Source organism: Carassius gibelio, chromosome A11 (genome assembly GCF_023724105.1).
Source record: "Carassius gibelio isolate Cgi1373 ecotype wild population from Czech Republic chromosome A11, carGib1.2-hapl.c, whole genome shotgun sequence".
Classification (NCBI taxonomy): domain Eukaryota; kingdom Metazoa; phylum Chordata; class Actinopteri; order Cypriniformes; family Cyprinidae; genus Carassius; species Carassius gibelio.
Window position 1 is genome coordinate 12,074,591 of NC_068381.1, and position 23,764 is coordinate 12,098,354.

At 37.2% G+C, this 23,764-nt stretch overlaps 1 protein-coding gene across 4 annotated transcripts in view; it reads left to right on the forward strand.

Annotated features, from left to right (window-relative positions):
• The window catches only part of LOC128022374 (transcription factor EB-like), a 32,610-nt gene extending 9,509 nt beyond the window's left edge, over positions 1–23,101 (forward strand). Inside the window, exons 1-10 of one of the 4 annotated variants that reach the window (XM_052609864.1) lie at positions 481–708; positions 1,619–1,711; positions 10,198–10,466; positions 13,453–13,740; positions 14,487–14,579; positions 17,341–17,458; positions 18,086–18,142; positions 18,712–18,787; positions 18,919–19,066; positions 19,786–23,101. In XM_052609864.1, the coding sequence (XP_052465824.1) occupies positions 10,263–10,466; positions 13,453–13,740; positions 14,487–14,579; positions 17,341–17,458; positions 18,086–18,142; positions 18,712–18,787; positions 18,919–19,066; positions 19,786–20,316 (1,515 nt within the window). In that variant the 5' untranslated portion in view covers positions 481–708; positions 1,619–1,711; positions 10,198–10,262 and the 3' untranslated portion in view covers positions 20,317–23,101. Of the gene's footprint in view, positions 1–480; positions 709–1,618; positions 1,712–10,197; positions 10,467–13,452; positions 13,741–14,486; positions 14,580–17,340; positions 17,459–18,085; positions 18,143–18,711; positions 18,788–18,918; positions 19,067–19,785 lie in introns of those variants that run through there. The other 3 variants (XM_052609863.1, XM_052609866.1, XM_052609865.1) reach the window with 3 other exon arrangements.
• The last annotated feature ends 663 nt before the right edge of the window (positions 23,102–23,764 follow it).

The following is a 23,764-nucleotide window of genomic DNA, read 5'->3' on the forward strand; positions in this document are numbered from 1 at the left end:
TAGTGATAGTGATAGTGATAGCAACTCCAGGATCATGGGTTTAATTCCCAGGTTAAAAAAAGAAATAAAAATGACTAGACATTCATGTGGCATTGATGTGTATCTGCATGTTTCAACTTGTGGTGAAGGCAACATTGTGCAACGGTTATGAGCAACTTCCTAAATAATTTACAATAATCCAAATGTATCAATATGTGGTGTGTTTACACGTCCGCATAAGTGTTTTACTGATCCAGCCTAACCAGTGATTCACCACACTCCTCCAGACTCATTATTTTCAATGGCACTGTCAGATGAGATGGAAGAGGACTCGAGAAAAGGACTGAGGGACAATGAAGTCCCCTTGTTCCTCTCTCACGGAAGCTCTCAGAGTTTGGGTCATTTAAGGGAACTGGAGGAGGTTATAGACTAAAGTGGAGAAGTTGTGGATGCTGTACTGTAAGACTTCATGACTAAGGATTTCCCTGTGGCTGTTGATCGCTCTCCCTCTCTTATTCTCTGTGCCGATTGGTCACGAGTGGTGGCGCTGTCAGCCAGCACAGCCTCTAATATAAGAGCCATGCTTCAACAAGAAGGCTGAGTATTCAGTTAGGACACCACGCCACTGTTTTGGACTTACATGAGGATTGTGTATCTGTGACAAGTAGGACAAGATAAACATTGGCCAGCCTTCTTCGTTTGCACTGCCTGTATACAACTGCATAAAAGGTATGGAAAGTGAATCATTACCAAGATTTGTGTATAATTTGATATCAACGACCCATAACGGGATTGAATATTCACTTTGTTGGACACATTGATTAATGAAAGGCCTCTCAGTGGTTGGGAAAAGAGTTTTATTAGAAATCTCACAGTTAACGGAGATCTTCTTGGCTTGTCAAGCGTTACGTCAGGTTCATGTTAAGCATGTTTGGTCTTAACATGGCTGTTTAGCTATATTAAACAGCTTTCAAGTCATTTTGACTTCTACGACTTGTACTGCTATTATGATAGTTTATTATTCTAAGATAAATCAGTGGCAGAGATCCATAAACAGACCTGTATGGAATCAGTGGACGTTTGTGGCATTTTCATTTTGGAGTTAAAACCTGCAGATCTGCACATTGAGAAAACAACAGTGGCTCAACCCTTTATTGTACTTTGGAGAAACATAGTTACCATTTTATTTTATTTGTATTAATTGCCAATATATTTTGCCATTTAAATATAAGCAGTATTAACTCAAATACGTGTTTTAACTGTAGTCCCAGTACTTTATTATGGCCAACAACAACATGCATGTGTTTCCTGGAATGGAGGTGCTTGCTCTCATTGGATACATTGGATAGAATGTTGGGTCTATAAATATGAATGGACTGTACAAGCTGAATTCTCACAGTTTGGAAAGAAATTTAATTAGATCTTTCGTGGTTTAACCCAGATATCAAATGTACATATAAATGGATATATCTGCGTTGCACCTGTTGCCTTGTTACTTTGATGGCTAGAAATAGCACAGCCGCAGCTATCTGCAGCATTGTCATCTCTCTGATTCATCCAGCCACAGCCGGACACCTCTTCATGTTACTCACTGGGCAAGGGATGGCCATTAAAACAAATCTCTGTGTTTCTTTTCCAGTTTTCCAGCCCACTCATAGGCAGGCACCCAGTCATGTAGAGAGCAGCGCGTGGAGGACATCCAGATCACTTTCAGCACTTTCTACACAAAGAGGTAATTGTGAGATATTTCTCACAGAGATAAATGAATAAAGGCACAGAAAGCTGTGGAGAATACACCATTCAGTGCGTGTCCAAATGCAGCTGGGCCTGTCTGTTAGGAAAATCCATTGGATCATTTGTATATTTTCCCGTAAGCGCTGTCAAAGTTGGAAGTTGCATAAGATCGTTCTGGGGTTATGATTTCCTGTTGAACAAGTGAGCAAGGGTTGAGTAAATAAAGTGCCCTCTCAGTATTAAATGACCCAAATTAAGGTTTATACAAAGATAATATGAATAAAAAGCATATCTGGCATTGTTGTTTTTTTATTGTACTGGGGCTGGATTTAAACTTAAAACTAAATATGGTCATTCCAAGTCCATGAAAATCTTCGCACGTGGCTCTGACTGCACGCGGCAGCATTTTTTTTTTTTTTCAAACACACTTCTCCACAGCAGCATTGTCCAAGGATAAAAAGAGTCAAGTGGCACAGCAAAGACAGTAGAAATGGAGCAGTTGTGTTGTTTGTGTGTGTGTTTTGAACATTTTGAAACAAGTCACCCGCAGGTCAATGTGTTCACTAGATAAGTGAGAATCTAATCAAGTTAGATCATACACTAGCGCAAGATTGAGTGTACAACAGTCAGTGACATTTCAGGAAGGCAGGAGTGTCATCCACATTTTTGTGTTTCCACTATTTTTGTTGTTGTTGTTACTTCACAACAGACGTTATTAAGATGAATTTCTCAGCACTGCCAAATGCTGTTCTTTTGAACTTTGCATTCTTCTGAGAATCCTGAAAAAAAAATATATATAACTGTTTCCAGAAAAATAGTAAGCGGCACAACTGTTTTCAACAATTGATAGTAATAAAAAATGTTTTTTTGAGCACCAAATCAACACATTATAATGATTTCTGCCGGATAATGTGAAATTGAAGATTGGAGAAATGTCAGTAAAAAACATCTGTGTTGTAGTAAGCAAACATATGAAATGTATTGTGACAGTTGTGTCAAGATTAAGTTGTCTGTGCCTTTTGGATTTAAAGGCATTTAATCCAGCATATGACTACTTAAAAGTAATGGAGGTCATGAAAGTGACTTTCTCATGTGGAAGTTGGGAAACCTGAGTTTGTTCTGTTTTGATATTTAATGAATTGGCATTTTCTCTATTCTCAGTGTCAATCAATGGTTAAATTAAGCATATATCACTTTTTGAATGAACACAGAATCATGGACTGTAAAAGCAGAAATTTGAGGGATTTTTGTTTACTTGATTGCATGAGTTTGTGAGTGAGTTAATCGCTGTGTTGATGGGAGCCCAAGAAGCATGACCACACTGCACATGACACAAGCATCATTTGGGGATTTTTTTTACATTTATTTTTTTTATTCAATTTTCTTGAAATCATGGGACCCTAGATGATATTCAGTGCATTAACTGAAGGGCTTTATTCTGATTTTCTCAGTTTTCCTTGTAATTTGTTATACCGTATTTATAAAAATCACAAATCACAAGTAAAAGAAGAGCAGCTTTTAGTACAACTGACGCTCTTGTGTATCTTGTGGCAAAAGAGGAAGGAAAAGGGTGCTGTGAAGACACTGCCAGAGGGTTCATCCTCCCACTCAAAAGTTGCCTTTGCTCTACCCATCCCACCTTATTTCATCCCAGTGAGTGTTAATCTCATGTGCGAGTGAGAATCCTTAGAACATGCCAGATAATTTGGGCAAAGCATGGAAAGTTCACTGTGTACTGCAGAGGCATTGAATTTACGCCGGCAGTCTGTTATCCCGAGGGAACAGGGTGTCTCTGCAAACAGGAACAGAAAGTGTGGGTGTTATTTTTGGTTCCGCTTGCCTCACTGACTTGCTAGATGGGGTGGGTTGTAAATCAAGGGTGGACAGGAGCAGAAGATCCATTATAATCTGGTTCTCTGCCAGACCCCACTTCTACCCAGGTTACTGCAGTGTCTGAAACCCAGAAGTTCGATTCATATTTCCAAATTTATAAGCAGTTACTCATCAAATTCCAGCGATGTGAATGAGCTCATTTCTGATATTGCAGACTTGTTTTCTGAATGACGCAAGTTGATCAGTTGTTTCCTTTGTTAGCTACTTTGTATTGTAGGAAGTGGTTTTAGTTTTTGTAATCTATTAATATCTCTGGTCTGAATATACTTTTAAATGTCTGTCAAAGATTGAAGATGCTTTTTGGTGCATTTACACTCTAGTAGCAGCTAATTGGTAAATCCTGACCCATGGGGTGTATTAGTGTTCTTGTACTCACAAGTGCTCTCAGAGCATCAGATTTGCATGTGTATAATTGGTGTGTTTAGGACATTTGTTGGGGTATTGGCCTGGTGGTTAGTGCATATGTTCTGACACCTTGCACAATGGTGCTCATGCACGCAGTTTGTAATTTCCTGATTCTCTAGCCACCCTGTTGTTTCCTTTCTCCTTTATCAGTGTCTTTGGGAATTAAGGAAGACATGCATTTACTTTTCAACTATGCAAATAAATGTTTTCCAGTCAATGCTTGTAAATGGCACAAATGGCATCTGTAGGAATCTCAGGGTACAACAATAAAATTTATTTCTGTCTGCTTGGCCTATATTTTCAATAGCCTCAATAATTTGTATTGTATTTTATTTTTATTATTATTTTTTATATAATTTTTTAATATAAATAAAATTATTATTTATATTTTTAATTAGCTAAAATACCTGGAAATTCTATCATAATAGATACATTTGCATTAGGCATGTAACTGTACATGTATTTGTACATTTGTAACGCATTTCGGTACGCATGTGTAAAATACAGCATTGTTTTAACCAGTGCACGAGTGGAACATCTTTTGAAACTTCCAGTTTTATATATTGTTACTTTTGATATGAAACAAAGTCTCATCTTTCAAATTATGTACTTTTTTTCAGAAAATTCAAACAATTAATGCCCTTTTGATTCTCTTTTATGTGGCGCGACAGATCGCTGTATTAATGCCGCGCGATCATCTCTTCCTCTTTACTACAAGATTTAACGTGAAATAAACGTGAATGAATATTTCACACCTCATGTAATTATGCAGTCAGTGTTTCAACCACAGAAAATTGGCTATAAAACAGCTTGTAAACAAAACGTCACATAGCATTTCATTTACCTCAGGCAAGTCATTAGTGTTTACAGCTAGTTAGTGCACTATTAATGAAGTCTGGACAAGAGCATTTCACGAAATATTAGATTATATACTCATTATATTTTAGTTTACCTGTTAATGATGTCTTAATTATTTAATGGTTACATTAATCTGTTATAAAATGAGTTATGAGGCACTGTGTAAATGAGTATATTTCAACAACAAAATATTTTTTTTTATAAATTAGAAGATGATTTAAAAATGTTTGCATATTGCAAGTTGCAAGTTGAATGTTGCTTGTTATACTTAAAAATAAATAGTAAATACATTTAAGTTTGACCTCTGTTGTTAACTGTAACCTTACAGTAGGCCCTAATTTACATAGGACACACTCTTACATTTACTTTTACATGGTACATATTTATAAATATTTATACTATTTTGATGCATTAAAGGTGCCATGCAATAATGATATACTGACTGTTATAAGGCTTTGCAAGCATGAAGGTGTGTTTTTGTGTGTGAATAAGCTCTGTGGTCCACTTTTTATATTTTTTCTTAATCCTTTGATGTAGAGATGCCATGAATTCACTGGCTACTGTGACAATAGGGCACTTTGATAACTGGCTCTGTTTGGATGCGTCTCCATCGGAGCAGTGTATGCCTGGTATTCGCCGATGGGCGGTGTGGGAGAGCAACGTCACAGGAGGAGGCGTACGCAGATATACGTCATTAGTTCAGAGCTGAGCCGCAAATGCTCTGTTGATACAACAGTGATACAAGAACGCCCAGCTCTGACTGTTCAGTGGACTTCTGAGAAACAGTCGAGCTATCAGATTTTTTTCTTCTTTGAAGAAATTGGAAATGTTTACCAGTTATTTGACCAGTTCTAAATTACCAGTTACTCATTAGTGATGTTTGCTAAAGCTATTGCTCATAGATAAAAAAAAAATAACATTAATGATTTTAGTTTTTAAAGTTTTGTTTTTAAGATAAATATTTCATTTTAATATAGATAATATCAAAAATAATCATCTATTGATCTGTACCACTTTAGTGTAAATGTGTATATACTGTAGTAGATTTCTCTGTTTGAGAATTCCAGTCAGCCTGACACAACAACCTTGGCACCAACCAATGGTGTGAGTTTGGGGGCAGGAATAGTTGTATGACCAATGGCATTATGGTTAGATTGTTTTTCCAAGCAGTCTGACTTTTAGTAAATTATTTTCCTAACACTTTTAAGGTGCTGATATTCCCATTAGCAAAATTGTAATAAAATTTCCCAGGCAAAAAAAAGATTCATTATTGCCAAACAATGTGGCAAATATGTGTGACCAACTTGAACCCATTTTGAAATATGTGTGTGAAAATAAAATTATTAAAGTGCCCCTATTAAGAAATTTTTAAGGTTTCTAATATTGCTCTTACAATAGGTTTAAATACATGCAAGTAAAAAAAAATAATAAAATGTTTGGTTTTCTCAAAGTACGCATTTAATGTCACCAAATTTTCAAACGATTCGTTTGAAGCAGTTCTAAGATTCAGTCTTTGTAAACCCTTCCTTTCCGTGAGCCTGGGATTTAGTTTCCCAGTTTAGGCTGTTCAGAGTCGATTCTTTCTTTTGGGAGACAATAACTTTATTTATTGTGTACTTTCGGCTTTACAACTTTGCAGCTTGTTTGCATTCACATACAGCAACATTACACTGTATGAGAGCAATATTCGAAAATGACATTACAGGGACACTTGAATCACTCAACAGTAAATGTGACTTCACCTTTATATAGTCATACTTTATATAGTTATAGAGTCATATCTAAATATTAAAGATATAATCTAAGCCTGCTCAAATTTCAGTGTAATGATGTATTGCTGGATAAAAGGTACTAAATTGTGCCCGCTCTGACCCACCACAGCACCTTGTATCCATGTATACATTTGTGATTACTGTGTAAATGAATTCATGCCAACTCTGATCTGCATTCAACAGTTTGTATACAGACACCTAAATATCACTTCGGAAGCACTTCGGTTCCATCTTTCCAGTTTAAATTAAGCATTAGAGTGTTTTTAAAAAATAAAAATGTAGCTCTGGTGCCACATCCATATCGGATCTTGCCTCTCTAAGTTTGAAGTCAAATACCAGCAGGTTATCAACCACCCAGTCAGGCCGGTCCTGCTGTACATCAGTCCAGCTGTTTATGAGACAGTCCTTCCCAAAGCTCTGCTCTCCTGGAACTGAGTCAACCTCTGGCAACTTCCCTGGTGACAAAGCCTGAAAGTGTCCACTGACCAGTGTGAACCACAAAGCTTGTAGTGTGCGTGCCCCCTCCACCACTGAAATGTACACTGTGGGCTAAATACTGCTTCAGTGCCATCTCAATAGGAGCTGCTTTGCTTATTGTACCTCTAGTACAATACGCTTTTCTCCATAGGCAGCCCAGTCCCTGTGGGCTGTCCTTTCCACCTTGTGGCTATCTACAGTATAGTTTGTGATGTGGTGCTACTGAGATGTGCCAGACAGGCCTCTGTTGGCCGTATCTAACACAGTGTGGATACTCAGCACCCCATCTTTATCAAGAAGTACACTTAAATGTCCTTCCTGTTTGTATCTTTGTTGCAGTATCTCCAATAAAAGCAAAGTCATGCTTGTTTGCATGTTGGTCTTCTGTAGCACCCAGAAAAGAGGAACTCCTCAGCTTAGGGACTCCCCATGGTGGCAGAAGAAGAAGGGTGTGGGCCTTTTGCTGTATTATGGGGTGAAGATCTTTAGGAGGCATTTCCAAATTGAAAAGGCTCACATGAGCTTCTGCTGAAAAGAAAAACCCCACCTGACCCTCACATGACTTCCCCATCACACTGCATCATTGACAACAGCTTGAAAGAAATGGCATAAGCTGTTGATAATCTTATGGGCAATTTGAGGACACCCAGATGACATTATGAATGCATCATATGGTGGTTACATCCAATTACATGATTTATCTTTAAGGTTCCTCATGTGTACTTTTAGTTTCCTTAATTCATTATTATTATTATTATTTATTGTAACTGCTCTTATTAAATAGCCATTTGTATCATATTGCAAGTGATTTTTTGTCATAGAGAGGCCACCTCACTGGTGCTGCTGGTGTAGTTATATATATATATATATATATATATATATATATATATACAGTATTGTTCAAAATAATAGCAGTACAATGTGACTAACCAGAATAATCAAGGTTTTTCGTATATTTTGTTATTGCTACGTGGCAAACAAGTTACCAGTAGGTTCAGTAGATTCTCAGAAAACAAATGAGACCCAGCATTCATGATATGCACGCTCTTAAGGCTGTGCAATTGGGCAATTAGTTGAATTAGTTGAAAGGGGTGTGTTCAAAAAAATAGCAGTGTGGCATTATATCACTGAGGTCATCAATTTTGTGAAGAAACAGGTGTGAATCAGGTGGCCCCTATTTAAGGATGAAGCCAACACTTGTTGAACATGCATTTGAAAGCTGAGGAAAATGGGTCGTTCAAGACATTGTTCAGAAGAACAGCGTACTTTGATTAAAAAGTTGATTAGAGAGGGGAAAACCTATAAAGAGGTGCAAAAAATGATAGGCTGTTCAGCTAAAATGATCTCCAATGCCTTAAAATGGAGAGCAAAACCAGAGAGACGTGGAAGAAAACGGAAGACAACCATCAAAATGGATAGAAGAATAACCAGAATGGCAAAGGCTCAGCCAATGATCACCTCCAGGATGATCAAAGACAGTCTGGAGTTACCTGTAAGTACTGTGACAGTTAGAAGACGTCTGTGTGAAGCTAATCTATTTTCAAGAATCCCCCGCAAAGTCCCTCTGTTAAAAAAAAGGCATGTGCAGAAGAGGTTACAATTTGCCAAAGAACACATCAACTGGCCTAAAGAGAAATGGAGGAACATTTTGTGGACTGATGAGAGTAAAATTGTTCTTTTTGGGTCCAAGGGCCACAGGCAGTTTGTGAGACGACCCCCAAACTCTGAATTCAAGCCACAGTACACAGTGAAGACAGTGAAGCATGGAGGTGCAAGCATCATGATATGGGCATGTTTCTCCTACTATGGTGTTGGGCCTATTTATCGCATACCAGGGATCATGGATCAGTTTGCATATGTTAAAATACTCGAAGAGGTCATGTTGCCCTATGCTGAAGAGGACATGCCCTTGAAATGTTTGTTTCAACAAGACATTGACCCAAAACACACTAGTAAACGGGCAAAGTCTTGGTTCCAAACCAACAAAATTAATGTTATGGAGTGGCCAGCCCAATCTCCAGACCCTAATCCAATTGAGAACTTGTGGGGTGATATCAAAAATGCTGTTTCTGAAGCAAAACCAAGAAATGTGAATGAATTGTGGAATGTTGTTAAAGAATCATGGAGTGGAACAACAGCTGAGAGGTGCCACAAGTTGGTTGACTCCATGCCACACAGATGTCAAGCAGTTTTAAAAAACTGTGGTCATACAACTAAATATTAGTTTAGTGATTCACAGGATTGCTAAATCCCAGAAAAAAAATGTTTGTACAAAATAGTTTTGAGTTTGTACAGTCAAAGGTAGACACTGCTATTTTTTTGAACACACCCCTTTCAACTAATTGCCGAATTGCACAGCCTTAAGAGCGTGCATATCATGAATGCTGGGTCTTGTTTGTTTTCTGAGAATCTACTGAACCTACTGGTAACTTGTTTGCCACGTAGCAATAAAAAATATACTAAAAACATTGATTATTCTGGTTAGTCACATTGTACTGCTATTATTTTGAACAATACTGTATATATATATATATATATATATATATATATATATATATATATATATATATATATATATATATATAAACAGCAGTATTGTGAAATATTATTGCACTTTTAAATAACTGTTTTCTCTTTTAATACAAGATTAAGTTTTTTGTGGTCACAACACTGTATTTATTTGATAAAAAATACAGTAAATTATGTAAAATGTGAAATATGAATAAACTGTGTAATAACTTATATTTTAATCTATTTGAAATTAGATTATTTTTAATATTAAGGTTTTTTTGTTTTTTTCAAAGCTGGATTTTTAACAGCCTTTACTCCAGTTTTCAGTGTCACATGATCCTTTAGTAATCACTCTAATATACTGATTTGGTGCTCAAGAAGCATTTCTTATTATTATCAATGTTTAAAAAAAAAAAAAAAAGAAAAATCTAAATTTTCCCCCCAAAAAAATATTTTTCTGGAAGCTACTTTTTCAGGATTCTTTGATGAATAGAAAGTTTGAAAGAACCACATTCATCTGAAATCCATTTACTTCACATTCACTTCTTCTAATTTTTTTCCTTTGCAGACACCCCACCACTCTTCGGGCTGGACTGCACAGTGACAGCAGCCCGCCCCCCGCGTCCCCCAGCCATGTCGTCACGCATCGGCCTGCGCCTGCAGCTCATGCGGGACCAGATGCAGCAGGAGGAGCAGCGGGAGCGGGAGCGGCAGCAACAGGCAGCGTCCATGCATTACATGCAGCAATGCATGCCAGGCCCACCAGCGCCCTCGCCAGCCATCAGTGCGCCAACACACTTCCAGGCACCCATGCAGGTGCCCGTTGAAGTGTTAAAGGTAGGAATATAATTTACATGTATGCATTCAGCAGACATTTTTTTCCAAAACAACTTTGAAAATAGGAAGAAAAGCAATCCTTCAAACGGCCAACATTAATGCCAGGTCCCGTGACCACATTAACCAGTATGATTCATCCATAGAAACCTGTCATGAGGACTCCACATAGTTCAAATGAGTTCATAACCATTTTTTGGGTTTTCATAATAAGTATACGGTTATGTTTTTGTGGAAATCCCACAAAAAAAAAAAATGATTTTTATTGGGACACCCCCTCTCCCTTAAATCTTGCTCAGTTCCCTCTAATCATTATGCAGTTCTGTGTTTCGGGGTAAGAATGATCTCCCACTTGAGAACCTAATCTTTCCATCAATTGGGTAGTTTAGCACTTCGGCCACCCTAGTAGTCACAACAGCATGAATGAGTTCTAAGGAGTGCACGAAGACCAAATTAGGCAAGATTAGGGACTCTGGTAATCTCCTCTCGTGTTGCGCTGAAAGAGTAGTGGGCAAAGTCCAGAAGTCAGTGGGTCGTGCAGGAGTGACCGCGGCTTTAGTGTGCTGGATTACAGTTCAACCAAGATCAAAAACAAAGTCAGGAATATTTGTAGAAGAATGCGGTGGAACGGTAGCCAGGTAAGAGGAAAAGGAAACAAAGAGGGGCCGCCGTGACATAACATTTTCAGAGATAACACACAGGAAGACATTCTTACAGGTGACATGATTCTGCTACTGTTTTTCTGGATTGTTATCAGTTAGTTTAAAGGAGCCACTCTGTGCTTAGTGTACACATGTGGAATTTTGGGTTTGGTTGTGTGTGATGTTATGACACTTTGTACTGCACCTACCGTTTTTGATTCTGATTTCAAAGCCTAACAAAAAGCCCCATAGTTTTGTGGAACTGTAAAGCTTCTTCTGTTCCTTTTGAATAGACAGTAAAAGTCTCTGTTCTCAACCAAGTTACTTGCTAAACAACTTTGTGTGACTTGTGTAAAACTTTGTTTAACTACCTTCAATTAACTGAATCATTCAAACTGAACGTTAGATTTAGGAAGAGTTGGTATTAGAGAAAGAGACTTACAATCATTTTGACTGGCATTTTGTACCGAAATTTCAAATAATTGAAATTTCAACTTAATTGCATCAGTTCATAAATCAACAACAATAGTAATAATATTACTGATATTATTAATACTGATATAATTAATTATAATAAACTATAATGCATATTGTGTGAATAAACTGAAACTATATGCACTCCCATTCAAAAGTTATTCCATTCCTTTTTTTACTCACAATTTTTAAAGTGTCCCCACTTTTTTGGAATCAGGTTTGTATAAAAGCTGCACAGTTGTGTTTCCTGAGTGTAAGTGGCAATAACTTGTGCATGTTGCATGCACAAACATGTTGTTAATGCCCTCCCATGCAGCCAAGCATGTGTCCTCTCAGGATTAAGCAACAGCAGCTCCTGTTTCACACAGTGCTGTATCATTTAGCTGGGCATTTACTGCCACCATTCCTAGATTGAATAAAAGTATGTAATGAAAGCTCCATGTGAGATGAACTTGTTACCACAACTAACTCTCTGTAATTTCACCTCTGAGCATTTATAGCAACTTGCTCTACACAAAATGTCTTTACATAGTGTTCATGGAGGGATTTAACACCAGGGAAATGTCCTCCCAGACAGTGTCCCCAGTTTGCAGCTTGTGTATATAAATTGGAGTCCTGTATCCTTCACTTAAACTGCCTATAAAAGTTTTCATTGATCCAAAATTGTTTATCTATTTTTTTTATCTTGAAGTGAAAATGCTTGTGAAAGTGATTTAATAATTTGGTAGCTTAAGTGTGAAGGCTTTCATCCACTAATCCTGAGGCTTGTTCCTGAGGCAGGAATGTGGTATTATGGCTGATATTTTCAGTCATGCATAAGTGCACAGACAATACGTTGTTTTATTAACACCTAAATGCAAATTTATTTTTATCAGTGCACATCGAGTCACATTGAGTCAAATGTCGGTTTTGTGTCTTGAATAACTCTGTTAAAGACAGTCTGGCTTTGAAGTGAAAGAATGAGGTCAGTCCGGTCAGACGTACAGTAACTTGTATCCATTCTGAACCTCCATCAGCAGGTGCCTGTGTGACTCGGTGAACCCCTTGAGGCTCTTTTTGGCCCCTGTGTGCCCATGCATGCTTAGATTTCAACACCACAGTTACATAACTGCCTATAACTGTGGCTCTGAAACATAAGTGGCTGAGCCTGGATATTTTAGCTGGATTTTGTTTGTAAAGTGTAATGGTTACAGTAAATACACTGTACTTTCCACTGGAAGAGTAAATCATGAAACTTAACGGTGCCTGATTTTTCTATTTTATATATATATACACACTTCTGTGTTTAATACTCAATGTAAGTCATTGCATTTTTACAGTTTTATGTCAATATATTTCCACTACCATGCAAAGTTTAGAGTCAGTATAATCTTTTAATCTTTTTGGAAAAAAAGGGTCTGCATTTGCTTGAACAAAAATACAGTGGAATATTACTACAATATTAACTTGAGCTCTATTTAATATATTTTAAAATGCAATTTATTCCTGTGAAAAATTAATTTTCAACAGCCATTACCTCTTCAGTGTCACTTCTAAATCATTCTAATATGCTAATGTGAAAAAAAAACATTTCTTACTAATATTGTTGTTGAAAATAGTTGTGCTGCTTAAAATTACAGAAACTGTGGTACATATTTATTTAGGATTCTTTGACAAATAAAAAGTTCAAAAGAACAGCATTTTTTTTAAACAAATCTTTTGTAACATTGTAAAAGTCTTTACTGTCTTTACTTGCTGAATAAGAGTTCTAATTTCCTTTACAAAATCGTACTGACCCCAAACTTTTGGATTACAGTGCTATTATATTATATTATATTATATTATATTATATTATATTATATTATATTATATTATATTATATATCATGTTTACAGGTGCAGACCCATCTTGAGAACCCCACGGACTACCACATTCGACAGTCTATGCGGCAGCAAGTCAAGGAGTACCTGTCCACCACATACGCCACCAAGCAGGCTGTACATGCAGTCACAAGCTTGGTACAGCCCTCTCCACCCACCATGCCCCAGGGTCAGACAGGAAGCGTCCCATCGACCATGCCCTCTCCATGCATGCGCACTGAGCAGCTCATGAACTCTGCTGGGAACAGCGCACCCAACAGTCCCATGGCCATGCTCAACATCGGCTCCAGCCACGAGAATGAGGTAGTTCAGGGTTTCTCCATTTTTCATACTTGTGGTTGTAAGCATGTCCAGGCATGTTCGAAATAAATACTTTTCCTAAAACATGTCTTTACATTCATCATGATTCATTTTGCCAATGTTTCATTTACAGTTATTGTATCCGTTACAGTTTTATATTTAGCACCGTAGTTCCTCTTTGAGTTAGAAACCTAAAGTTCAGTAAATGACAAATTCTTTCTCATCTCTCGTACACTGTGCCCTTTATGATTTTCTCCATTTCTCACCCCTGGTGGGTGTTATTTGTCTGAGTGCACACAAAGGTCATGAAGTTAACTAACTTAACTCAATTTTCATTGGAGTTAAAGTGGCCAATTATGGCCATGGAGGTATAATTACAGATTAAAGAGTGACAGGGAACCCTAGGCAGGATGGCCCTTTGGAACGGAGAAGACTTTGGTCCTTCCTTCCTCCGCTCCCAATGCCACCAAATCCTATGGGATCCTAAGTGAATGTGTGCTTGTGGCATACTTACAACCTTTGTGAGCTAAACTACACAGGGATTACATGTATGTCTATAAGAATGTTGAGATGAATACATCTTCCACTGCTAATTTCTAGAAATATTCTCTTTAGATATCAGCTTTAGCAGAGTTTTGCTGAAGAATTTATAAAGAACATGTTTCATGATCAAAGGAAAGTGTACATACTTGGTAGAATGCAAATGCAAAAGGTGACTAAATTTTAGCCATGTGTTTGTTTTTGACCAGATGGATGAGGTTATTGATGACATCATCAGCCTGCAGTCCAGTTATGATGACATCCAGGCTTATATTGACCCTGTGGTCCAGATGCCAAACACAGTAAGTAACGGCTTCACTCAGTTCAGGCCTTTTAGTTGTTGACAATACTGCCTGTGACTAATAGAGATCGCTGAATCCCAGAAGGCAAGTAGAAAATTGAGTGAATCATTTCTGTTTATGATGTACAGGCTGCATCTTATTGCCACTGAATAGGTCTATTTTTGAAACCCCCTCAACTTTGTATTTTAACAATGGAGGAATTATACTGGATCCATTTGTTGTGCTGCTTTTTAATCAGGGTTATAGGGATGAAAAGCATCTTTGTCTGATTACCAAAAGTCATGTCTAATTATAGAAAAGCACTGTCTCAGTAAAATGATGCAACTGTTTTTCTCTCATGCAACCTCAAAACTACTTGTTTTCTGTTAAGACTCATCTAAAACTTTGCCCTACTGAAATTCTTGTGCTTGATATATTGGATAACCAATATTAGGACCTTGCCAGCTTTCTCGGCATGTCTCGGGCAAAATGTTTTAAGTAATTGTTTAATTGACTTAAAATTGTGGCCTGATTCAGTCAAGAAAAGACGTTGGCAATCGGGAAAATGGGAGTACTGTGCATTGCATTTAAAAGAACTGCCTGACATTAACAATTAAGCCGCTCTCAGTTAGCGTTCAACTTGTTTACAAGGCATTTTGTGAAGGTGGGGAGGTTTGGGAGAGGGAGTGGGCTGGGGAGGCTGAAAGTCCAGATAGGGGGAAAGTTCAGCGTTTAGTAGTTAAGAGAAAGTAGAAGAGAGAAGGTCCTGGTGCAGCTCAGGTTAGTCTCTCCGGGGAGGTTGAGGGTGAAGGACAAGGGCATGCAGCTATGAGAGATTCAGAGGCCAATATGAAAGACACAAATAAAACGTATGCCATCGTGGAGGTTATCGATGGAGAAAAGATTCAGCTGGTAAGGCCATCTTTTCCCCATCACTCTCCTGCTTTCAGGCTGATATCGGTGGTGTTGTTTAGTCTTGCAGTTGTTCAATTCTCTGTGTCTTGTTCCTAGAAACTAGAGGAACTCGAAATAAAGAACACATGCCTTGGGCACTTTAAGGACACTTGGCTTTTGTAGCATGTTGTGCTCAAATGGCTCATTGTTTGTGGCTGTTGTTTAGGTGGACCTGCAGGAGAGCAACTGAATACAACCGTTTTATCTGCTAAAGGGACAGTTTAAACATAAATTAAAATTCTGTCATCATTTACTCACCCTCATGGTGTTCCAAACTGTCCACACAATGGAAGTCAGTGGGGTTCTAACTAAGCGGTTTTGGAACCCGCTGATTTTTCATTCTGATGTACAGAAAAAAGTATGTCTTTAGTGTTCAAAATATGTGTGCTGCAAAAGAAGGATTATTAAATATGAAGAAAAAATATTGTAATGTCTTTTTTAACAGTATTGTTTTTACAACATTGAGTGAATGTATCGGATTGATTTTCTGATTGATCAGCTTTCTTGGGGATCTATTTTCCATTGTAATGATTGATCTTTGTTTCTAGACTCTCCGACTTGGTCTCGTACATATAGGGATCATCATGTCAGGAAGTTGTTTTTCTTCTGTCTACCAGAAACATATTTACCTGAATTAATCTTGGAGCCATTTTTCCCTACCAACTTTTCTGTGTGCAAAGGTATTCCTTGATAAATGCCGTTATTATGCTTATCCACCGAACAATTAAATCCCTAATCCTGGTGCATTTTTTATACAGCCATTAAAAAAAGAAAAAAAAGCTAACGGTGGCAAATAGTCTCTGATTTGGTATATATGAGCATCATCGGCCAGTTTGCTTAATATTTATTGTACAAAAAATATTTTTTGTGTGTGTGACATTGGGGATTTTAAAGGTCAGAAGAGACATGGGTTGAAGAGGTGGGGTTTAGACTCCAAATGAGGCTGCATAGGTCACCTCTGACCCTTTGATCACGTTTTCTTTGATCAGTGATTTAAGCCTAGAGATAGAATTCCTAAAACCAACAGGGCGTCAAACATTTTGCATTGTGCATACACATTTTTTGAATTATTGGCATTGTTTGTCAGGAAGCTGCGTTCACAAGTTCATACCCTCTCTTTCCTCTTAGTTTATCACATTTGAAATGCCTAACAAGCCGTTTCGGTTTTCTCCGTTTGCCACTATGGCCTGCTTCACTGAAGTATTGATCGTAAGAAAAACATAAGGTGTAAAATGATTACAGGCATGCATTTTATCAGAAGTAACAGCTTTATTTTGCAAAGCGGACTTCCCTCTCGGACTTTTTACTGTTGATTTCTGTTTGTTTGGCTTTGGCTTCACAGTAGCTTCTGTGATAAGGTATCTGAGCAGATTTATCTGTCACAGCTCATTAGGACCTCCGAGCTGGCTTGCTTACAATTATACTGAGACACTAAGATGGAATAAAACATACAACTGGTATAAAACCATAAAGACCCAGATAAGAAAGAACGTAGTCAATAATTTCTCTCACATAGAAGCTATATAGCCCAGTGAGATATTTGTTGTGTTTTATCTCCGATATCTCTAGCGTTTATGGATTTGCTCTTGAGATAAGATGAGTGTTTATTGGGGTTCTAGTTATTGTGATGGTTTACCAGGGTTACGCTAAACACATCTTCATAAAATTACCATTTGCAAGACAAACTAGTTGTTTCTTGTCCAGCAGAGTGCAGTAAGGACGTGCACTTATTGTTATTTAATGCTAAGAAAATGTCTTTGTAACTTTAAATACTGTTGTGGTCTTCCAACTCACCAAGACTCACCTATATCTCTCTTGTGCACTATAGCTTCCACTGTCCAGCAGCCATTTGGATGTGTACACGGGGCCAGGTATGTCCGGATCAGCTATCGCCATGACCAGCAATTCCTGCCCTGCCAACCTGGCCATCAAGAGAGAGCTGTCAGGTAGAGCAATCTCTAGAGACATACAAAACAGAGTATTGCTGCACACACAAACACTCCAGCTGTGCCATGCACTAGCATATTTAAGAGTTAAAACCCAAAATGTACACAATTTGATAAAAACATTTTTATTTAATAAATTAATAAATATTTACATTTTTAGTTTTTGCTTAGAAATACCTGTGTAGGAATTCTATCAATTTGTCTTTATCAGTGTATATGACATGGAAAACACATTTAGTCAAAAGTATTTAATTGTTTACTTGGTACTATGTACCCGTATTTAGATAGTACTCTAACTTTCTGGTGTTGTTTTAATGTTTTTTTTTTTTGTTTTTTTTAATCTTGAGAAATTTTAGGCAAAGTTTTTTTAACCCATCTTATAATGTGTTGACATAACCTAAAGTAAGCCAGAGATAAATAAATAGATAATTGAGCAGAGCCTATACGACACTGCTTTACAACTGCAAGACACAAGAGAATTGTTATTACATAACCATGCTGGATAAAATTTAAGCCAAGTTTCACCACTGCAAGGAAATTTCACTGATCACCACTATTACATAGTCTCATAAATCCAGTTGCATTTATAGCAAAACATGCTGATCGACAGTATTGTCTTTTGACAAGATGCAGAAGCTCGTGCAATGGCTAAAGAGAGGCAGAAGAAAGACAACCACAACCTGAGTAAGTATGCGCTTTACCCTCTTATTTCTTTCAGTTTATAGCCACTCACAGTTTAAAGTGCACTTGCTCCGCTAGTGCCCTGCCATTGACATCCCCTGTCACCACCACCTCCGGGCAAATTAAGCTGACAGTGCACTATACTTTGGTCTATCGTTAACTCAGACAGATCCTGCTGGCGTGGCACTAAAATGTAATTGCCTGTGACATTTCACAAGTATTGAAGTTGTACAATAAGACAGTAATGCTGCAAAGCTTTGCTAAGCTCGGCCTGTTCCCAAATGCTTTGGTTTAAGGTGGTGGTGTAAGTGGTGTAAGTGCCATATCTTGAGCATTACAAACAATTAACACGCAGAGACAGGATTGCACTGAACCGGTTGCCTATGTCATTGACATAGAGAGTCAGAAAACAAATAAAAAAAAACTGATGCTCAAGTTTAAACAAAAAGGAAGAATCATGCTAGTGAGTTGAAATTCTGTATGTGAAAGAATGACGTTGATTCCGCATTCTCTCCTAATACTACTTATCTTTAATATAACCATAGTAACAATTATTCTAATTTTTTCTTCAGTTGAAAGGAGGAGAAGGTTTAACATCAATGATCGAATTAAGGAGCTGGGCACCATGATCCCCAAAACCAATGATCTGTAAGTTTTCGTTCATTTAAACACATAAACAATTCTAATAGAATTCTGGGCAGATTGTAGGACAGTTCTTCAAACTGCTTGAAGACATTCGCTTATAAACACCTGACACATGTGGAACCTCTTGTGTTCAGGGATGTACGCTGGAATAAAGGCACTATTCTGAGGGCCTCTGTGGAGTATATTAAACGCATGCAGAAGGACATCCAGAGAACCAGAGAGGTGGAGAACAACTTCAGGAGGATGGAGATGGCCAACAAACAGCTGTGGCTCCGCATTCAGGTAAGCATTCATACAGCACTTCAAAATAAAACCTGAAGCTTAAAGCATCCGCTAAGAGTAATAGTCTTTTACAACATGGAACACAATTGACTTAGCAACAAGATGAACATGTAACATGTCTTTAGTGTAAAGTTGTTTCTCATCCAGGTCTTTGAGTCATTTATCAGTTCCTTGTTTTTACGATTTGTTTTTTAGAAATGTTTCTTGAGCATTATTAAGGATGCACAATATTAATATACAGACCAATACTGTTAAGCCATTCATTCATTCCTTTTACTGTTATGGCCAATGAAAATAAAACACTAAAAATAAAATCAATTATTTTAAACAATACATATTAATTTAGGCATCATAAAATTATAATGTTGAGTATGAAAAAATTTATATTTATTTTTAGATTTGCTAAAGAATACATTTAACTGTATTATTAAATTATTAGTGGTTTTAATTTAAATAGTTAATACAAACTAAAACCATAAAACGCATCTTTGTTACTTAAATAGCTAGATGCATTAAGTTTAACCTAAAATACTAAAACAGAAATTTATATAAACTCTTATAATAAGTATAGAATAATATCAATATATATATATATATATATATATATATATTTATTTATATATATATATTCAAAAATACATAAAAATGAGAACGGATAATTCGAGGGATGGTAAACTGATCAAGTTCTCATTGTGCATCTTATTGTGCTCATTCTTCAGGAGCTTGAGAGACAGGCCCAGATGCATGGCCTCCCCAGCACCTCTCCATCCGGTCTTAACAACACTGAGGCTCTAAACCCCTTCGTCAAGCAGGAGAACAGTCCTGAGGAGAACCACCTCTCACATCTGCCCCATCTCCCTCCTCACTACCCCCATCATCAGCAGCACCAGGGTCAGCCGCAGCCCCAGCCCCACACTCAGCTCCACCAGCACCAGCACCTTCACTCCCAGCCCCCGCTGCAGTACCCGGCCGTGGGCAGCTCCCAGCACTTTGACTTTGCCCAGTCGCTGGACTTATGCGACAGTGGCATCCCAGGATATCAGGATGGCATGGGGGGCATTGGGGATCTCGGCTTGTTGGGCGGAAGTGTCGCGACAATGGGAAAGAAGAGCGAGCTGGGCTTCTTGCTGATGGAAGAGGCCCTGTCACCGTTAGCAGGAGACCCACTGCTGTCCACCATGTCCCCCGAGGCTTCTGTGGACAGCAGCCGCCGTAGCAGCTTTAGCATAGAGGACTCAGACATACTGTGACCTGAACTTAGTATTGCTGCACATTGTGCATATGATGTGACACACACACACACGCACAGATGTTTCATATAGTCTGGCACACTGTTAACAGGGAAAGGTACAATACTGATGCACCCAGCCACCCTCGAATGAAAGTTTAGCTACTTTTTTTATATTTTAAGTCTGACATGCAAGAAACAAGAAACATGGTTTTAGTGAAGTCGTGCAACAATTTTTGTACCACAACTGTCACAGAAATGAAAATAGGCGTATATTCATAAATGCAATATAGACTAACTGATCAAACAGCACTGAGATGCTTGAATTCTATCACTGAGAACTGACCCTTATTGAATATTCTGTACAACAAGATCTCATCAGAAACACATAGGTTGCCATAAAGGGATAGCTCACCCCAAAAATGAAACTCAATTGTCACCCTCTATATGAATTTTTTTAACACAAAATATAATATTTGGAAGAATGTTGGTAACCAAAGGTAGCCATTGACTTCCATAGTATGGAAGTCAATGGCTACCAGCAACTCATTGGTTACCAACATTCTTCTTTTGTGTAGAACAACATGTAAATTATGACATTTTCATTTTTGGCTGTGAAAAATGTTGAGTGAACTTTTATACTCCGAACCACTTTTACAGTCCAAACCACTCTCTCACATTCTCTATTTGTTGAATTATATTTTTTCTACTTTAAAATATATCATCCATTTCCCACATGTGAGACTGTCACACACACTTAATGTCTTCTAAATCCAGACAGAAGTGATTATGTTCGTTCGTTTTTTTTTTCTTCACTTGAAATATAACGCCACATCTGAGCTTTTAAACTGTATCAGAGCAATATGAAAAGGCAGCTTATCTTTAAAAGTAGGAATGAAAGGATTCCCACAGCCATGGAAAACCTGGAAATATCAAGAAATTGTGTTTTCTTAATTTAGATTAAAACATTTATACAATCTTAGAGAAAAGTAATGTGACTTTTAGTCAGTTGTGAGTGAATCATTCCTTTGATTCGGTTCTTTTAAATGAAACTGATTCACTAAACAGTCTGAATGATTAGTCAGTGAATCTGTCTGAATTTGAGTGATTTCTAAAAGTCTTTATCCATTAATCACACTGAAAACGGTCAAATAGTGTGGGAGTATGTTTTTCATTGATCAGTCCAGGTCTTTCTCACAGGTGTGACTCTCCACCACCATGAAGGAAGCTGCCATATCGCCTTTTAGCATTAGTTTTACACATGGTTTTTATGTAGCTGCTGTTGTTGAAGAATCGTTGATGCCAGGATTCTGTTCGTATAACAGGCCAGATCAGGTGCAAGTGTGACAGACAGTACATTTAGTGAAAGGTGCAGCAGACTGCACTATAAATTAACTTTGTTAGTGGCCACACACTCCAACTAAGGTGCCTTAAAGCCAAGGCCAGATTCTTCAAGAATCACATGCTCAAACGCTCCTGTTGGCACTCCGTAATATCAAGCTGACAGCTGTGAACCCCGTTTGCCAAAGTGAAGTTCATATACAGCTCAAGGTGCCTTTCAGGAAACCTGGATCAACAAGAAATGTGATCCAGCTTTTGAGCTCTCCATTGAAGGAGGTTGAATTTGTAGAAAAGATACATGTATTATTATAGGTTTTTTATTTGTTCTTCCCAGAGCACTAAAAAAAATGTAATTTTATTGATATCATAAAGATTTTATGAAGTGAGTTTAATTTCAAATGTTTTATGCCACTTTTCTGTTTCATTTTTATTTTTTTTCCTAAAAACTATTTTTTTTATATTACTGCCGAGCCACTGAAATACAAACACACACACACACACGCATACATATATTATATCTGCCATTCTATTATACAAATGGCAAGTGCAGAGCCATATTATATTTTTCTTATGATTTTGTTTTTTTTTTTGTACAGAATTGTTTAAACTCATTAGGCTTTATGATATTAAAAGACATATGTAATATTGTTTTTATATTGATTTTATTCCTTTTTTAAGAAAAAGACATTTGAGGAAAAGTGCGACTGTCGAGTACTGATTCATTGTTATTATTCAGTTTTAATTAAACGTTGAGAATGTACATTTTATGTATTGTACAGTTAAATCAAGTTGGCTTGTAAACGGTGTTGAACATGAGCTTTAATAGAACCTAAGTGCTTTGTGATGCACCTCCAGTATTTCCTAACCAGCTCTCCCTGTTTTACTGCTTTGTTTTAAAGGTATGGTTAAACCTCATGAATTAGTTTTTAAAATACAGGAGAGGCACTACGGGTGTATTTTATGCATTATTGTTATCGCAGGTGTATGACTGACTGCCTGGATGTTGCACAGAATTCAGCCAAGTTAAAACCATCCATCAACTATAGTGGAGTCTTGGTTACTCTATGCAAATCTTTGACTTGGTTAGCTAGAGTAAGCGCAGCGTAGCAAAATAAGCAAAGGCATTTTAGATTTAGCATTATGGGAAGGGGCTTCTAATTTTGCTTGTGTGAATTTTTTTGTTTTGTTGTCAGCCATGCACCAGGAATGAGAAGATTTGACATTTAAGAATGAAGATAAATCACTCAAAGTAAAGAGTATGCTTTGGTAAAATATCTTGATAAATTAAAAAGAAAAAAACACTGGCATTTCATTTTACAGTGCGCTTAAAGACAATACAAGAAAACCCTCTGAAGGCCTTGAGAATGTTTCAGTACTGTGGATGTGTCATGTGTATGGGATTTGGTCTTTCATAAGTCTCTGGAAGTAAATGACACCTCACATTAAATGTATTTAAGTGGACTGTGTTTTGTCTGGCTTGTGTCTTTTGTGCACTTATAAAGGGTTTTTAAAGACAGGATGTGAATGTTTCTCTAGAGTGCCATGAGAGGGAGCTCTACACCAGCATACTGAATTAAAACACAGGGAAATTACTTTAACCATGTTAGGACCGGAATACTAGTTCAATGCTGAATGAACTTGGAGCAGAACCGATTGTGTATTGTATACTAATAAAATAGTATGTTAAAAAGAAAGCATTATTATAAAAAAAATTCAAATTATGTGATGTCACATGTTCTCATTACTATGCACATTGATACATTATCACATGATCTAATCACACTGCATGTTTAATTAACTTAGTAAATGGTCATTTTATGTAAACTGTTATGAATAAAGTAAATGGTCTTTTATTATTACTTTAAATATACAGATTATTTCCTATTCAATTTTATGCTGTAACTTCTGGCAGTTTAATCAAATGATTTAAGAAAGAGATGTTCCATTATTGACTTCTTGCTGTAGCCTATAGGCCTACTGATTTAGCAAATGAGGAGTAGATAAGTGTTATTTATTTTATTTAACAATGTAGTTTAGTTAACACTGCTAGACAATCAGATTGTTATTAGCTTACACTAGTATACACATTTATAAATATAAAGCATCTATATATGGTAATTAAAAGATCT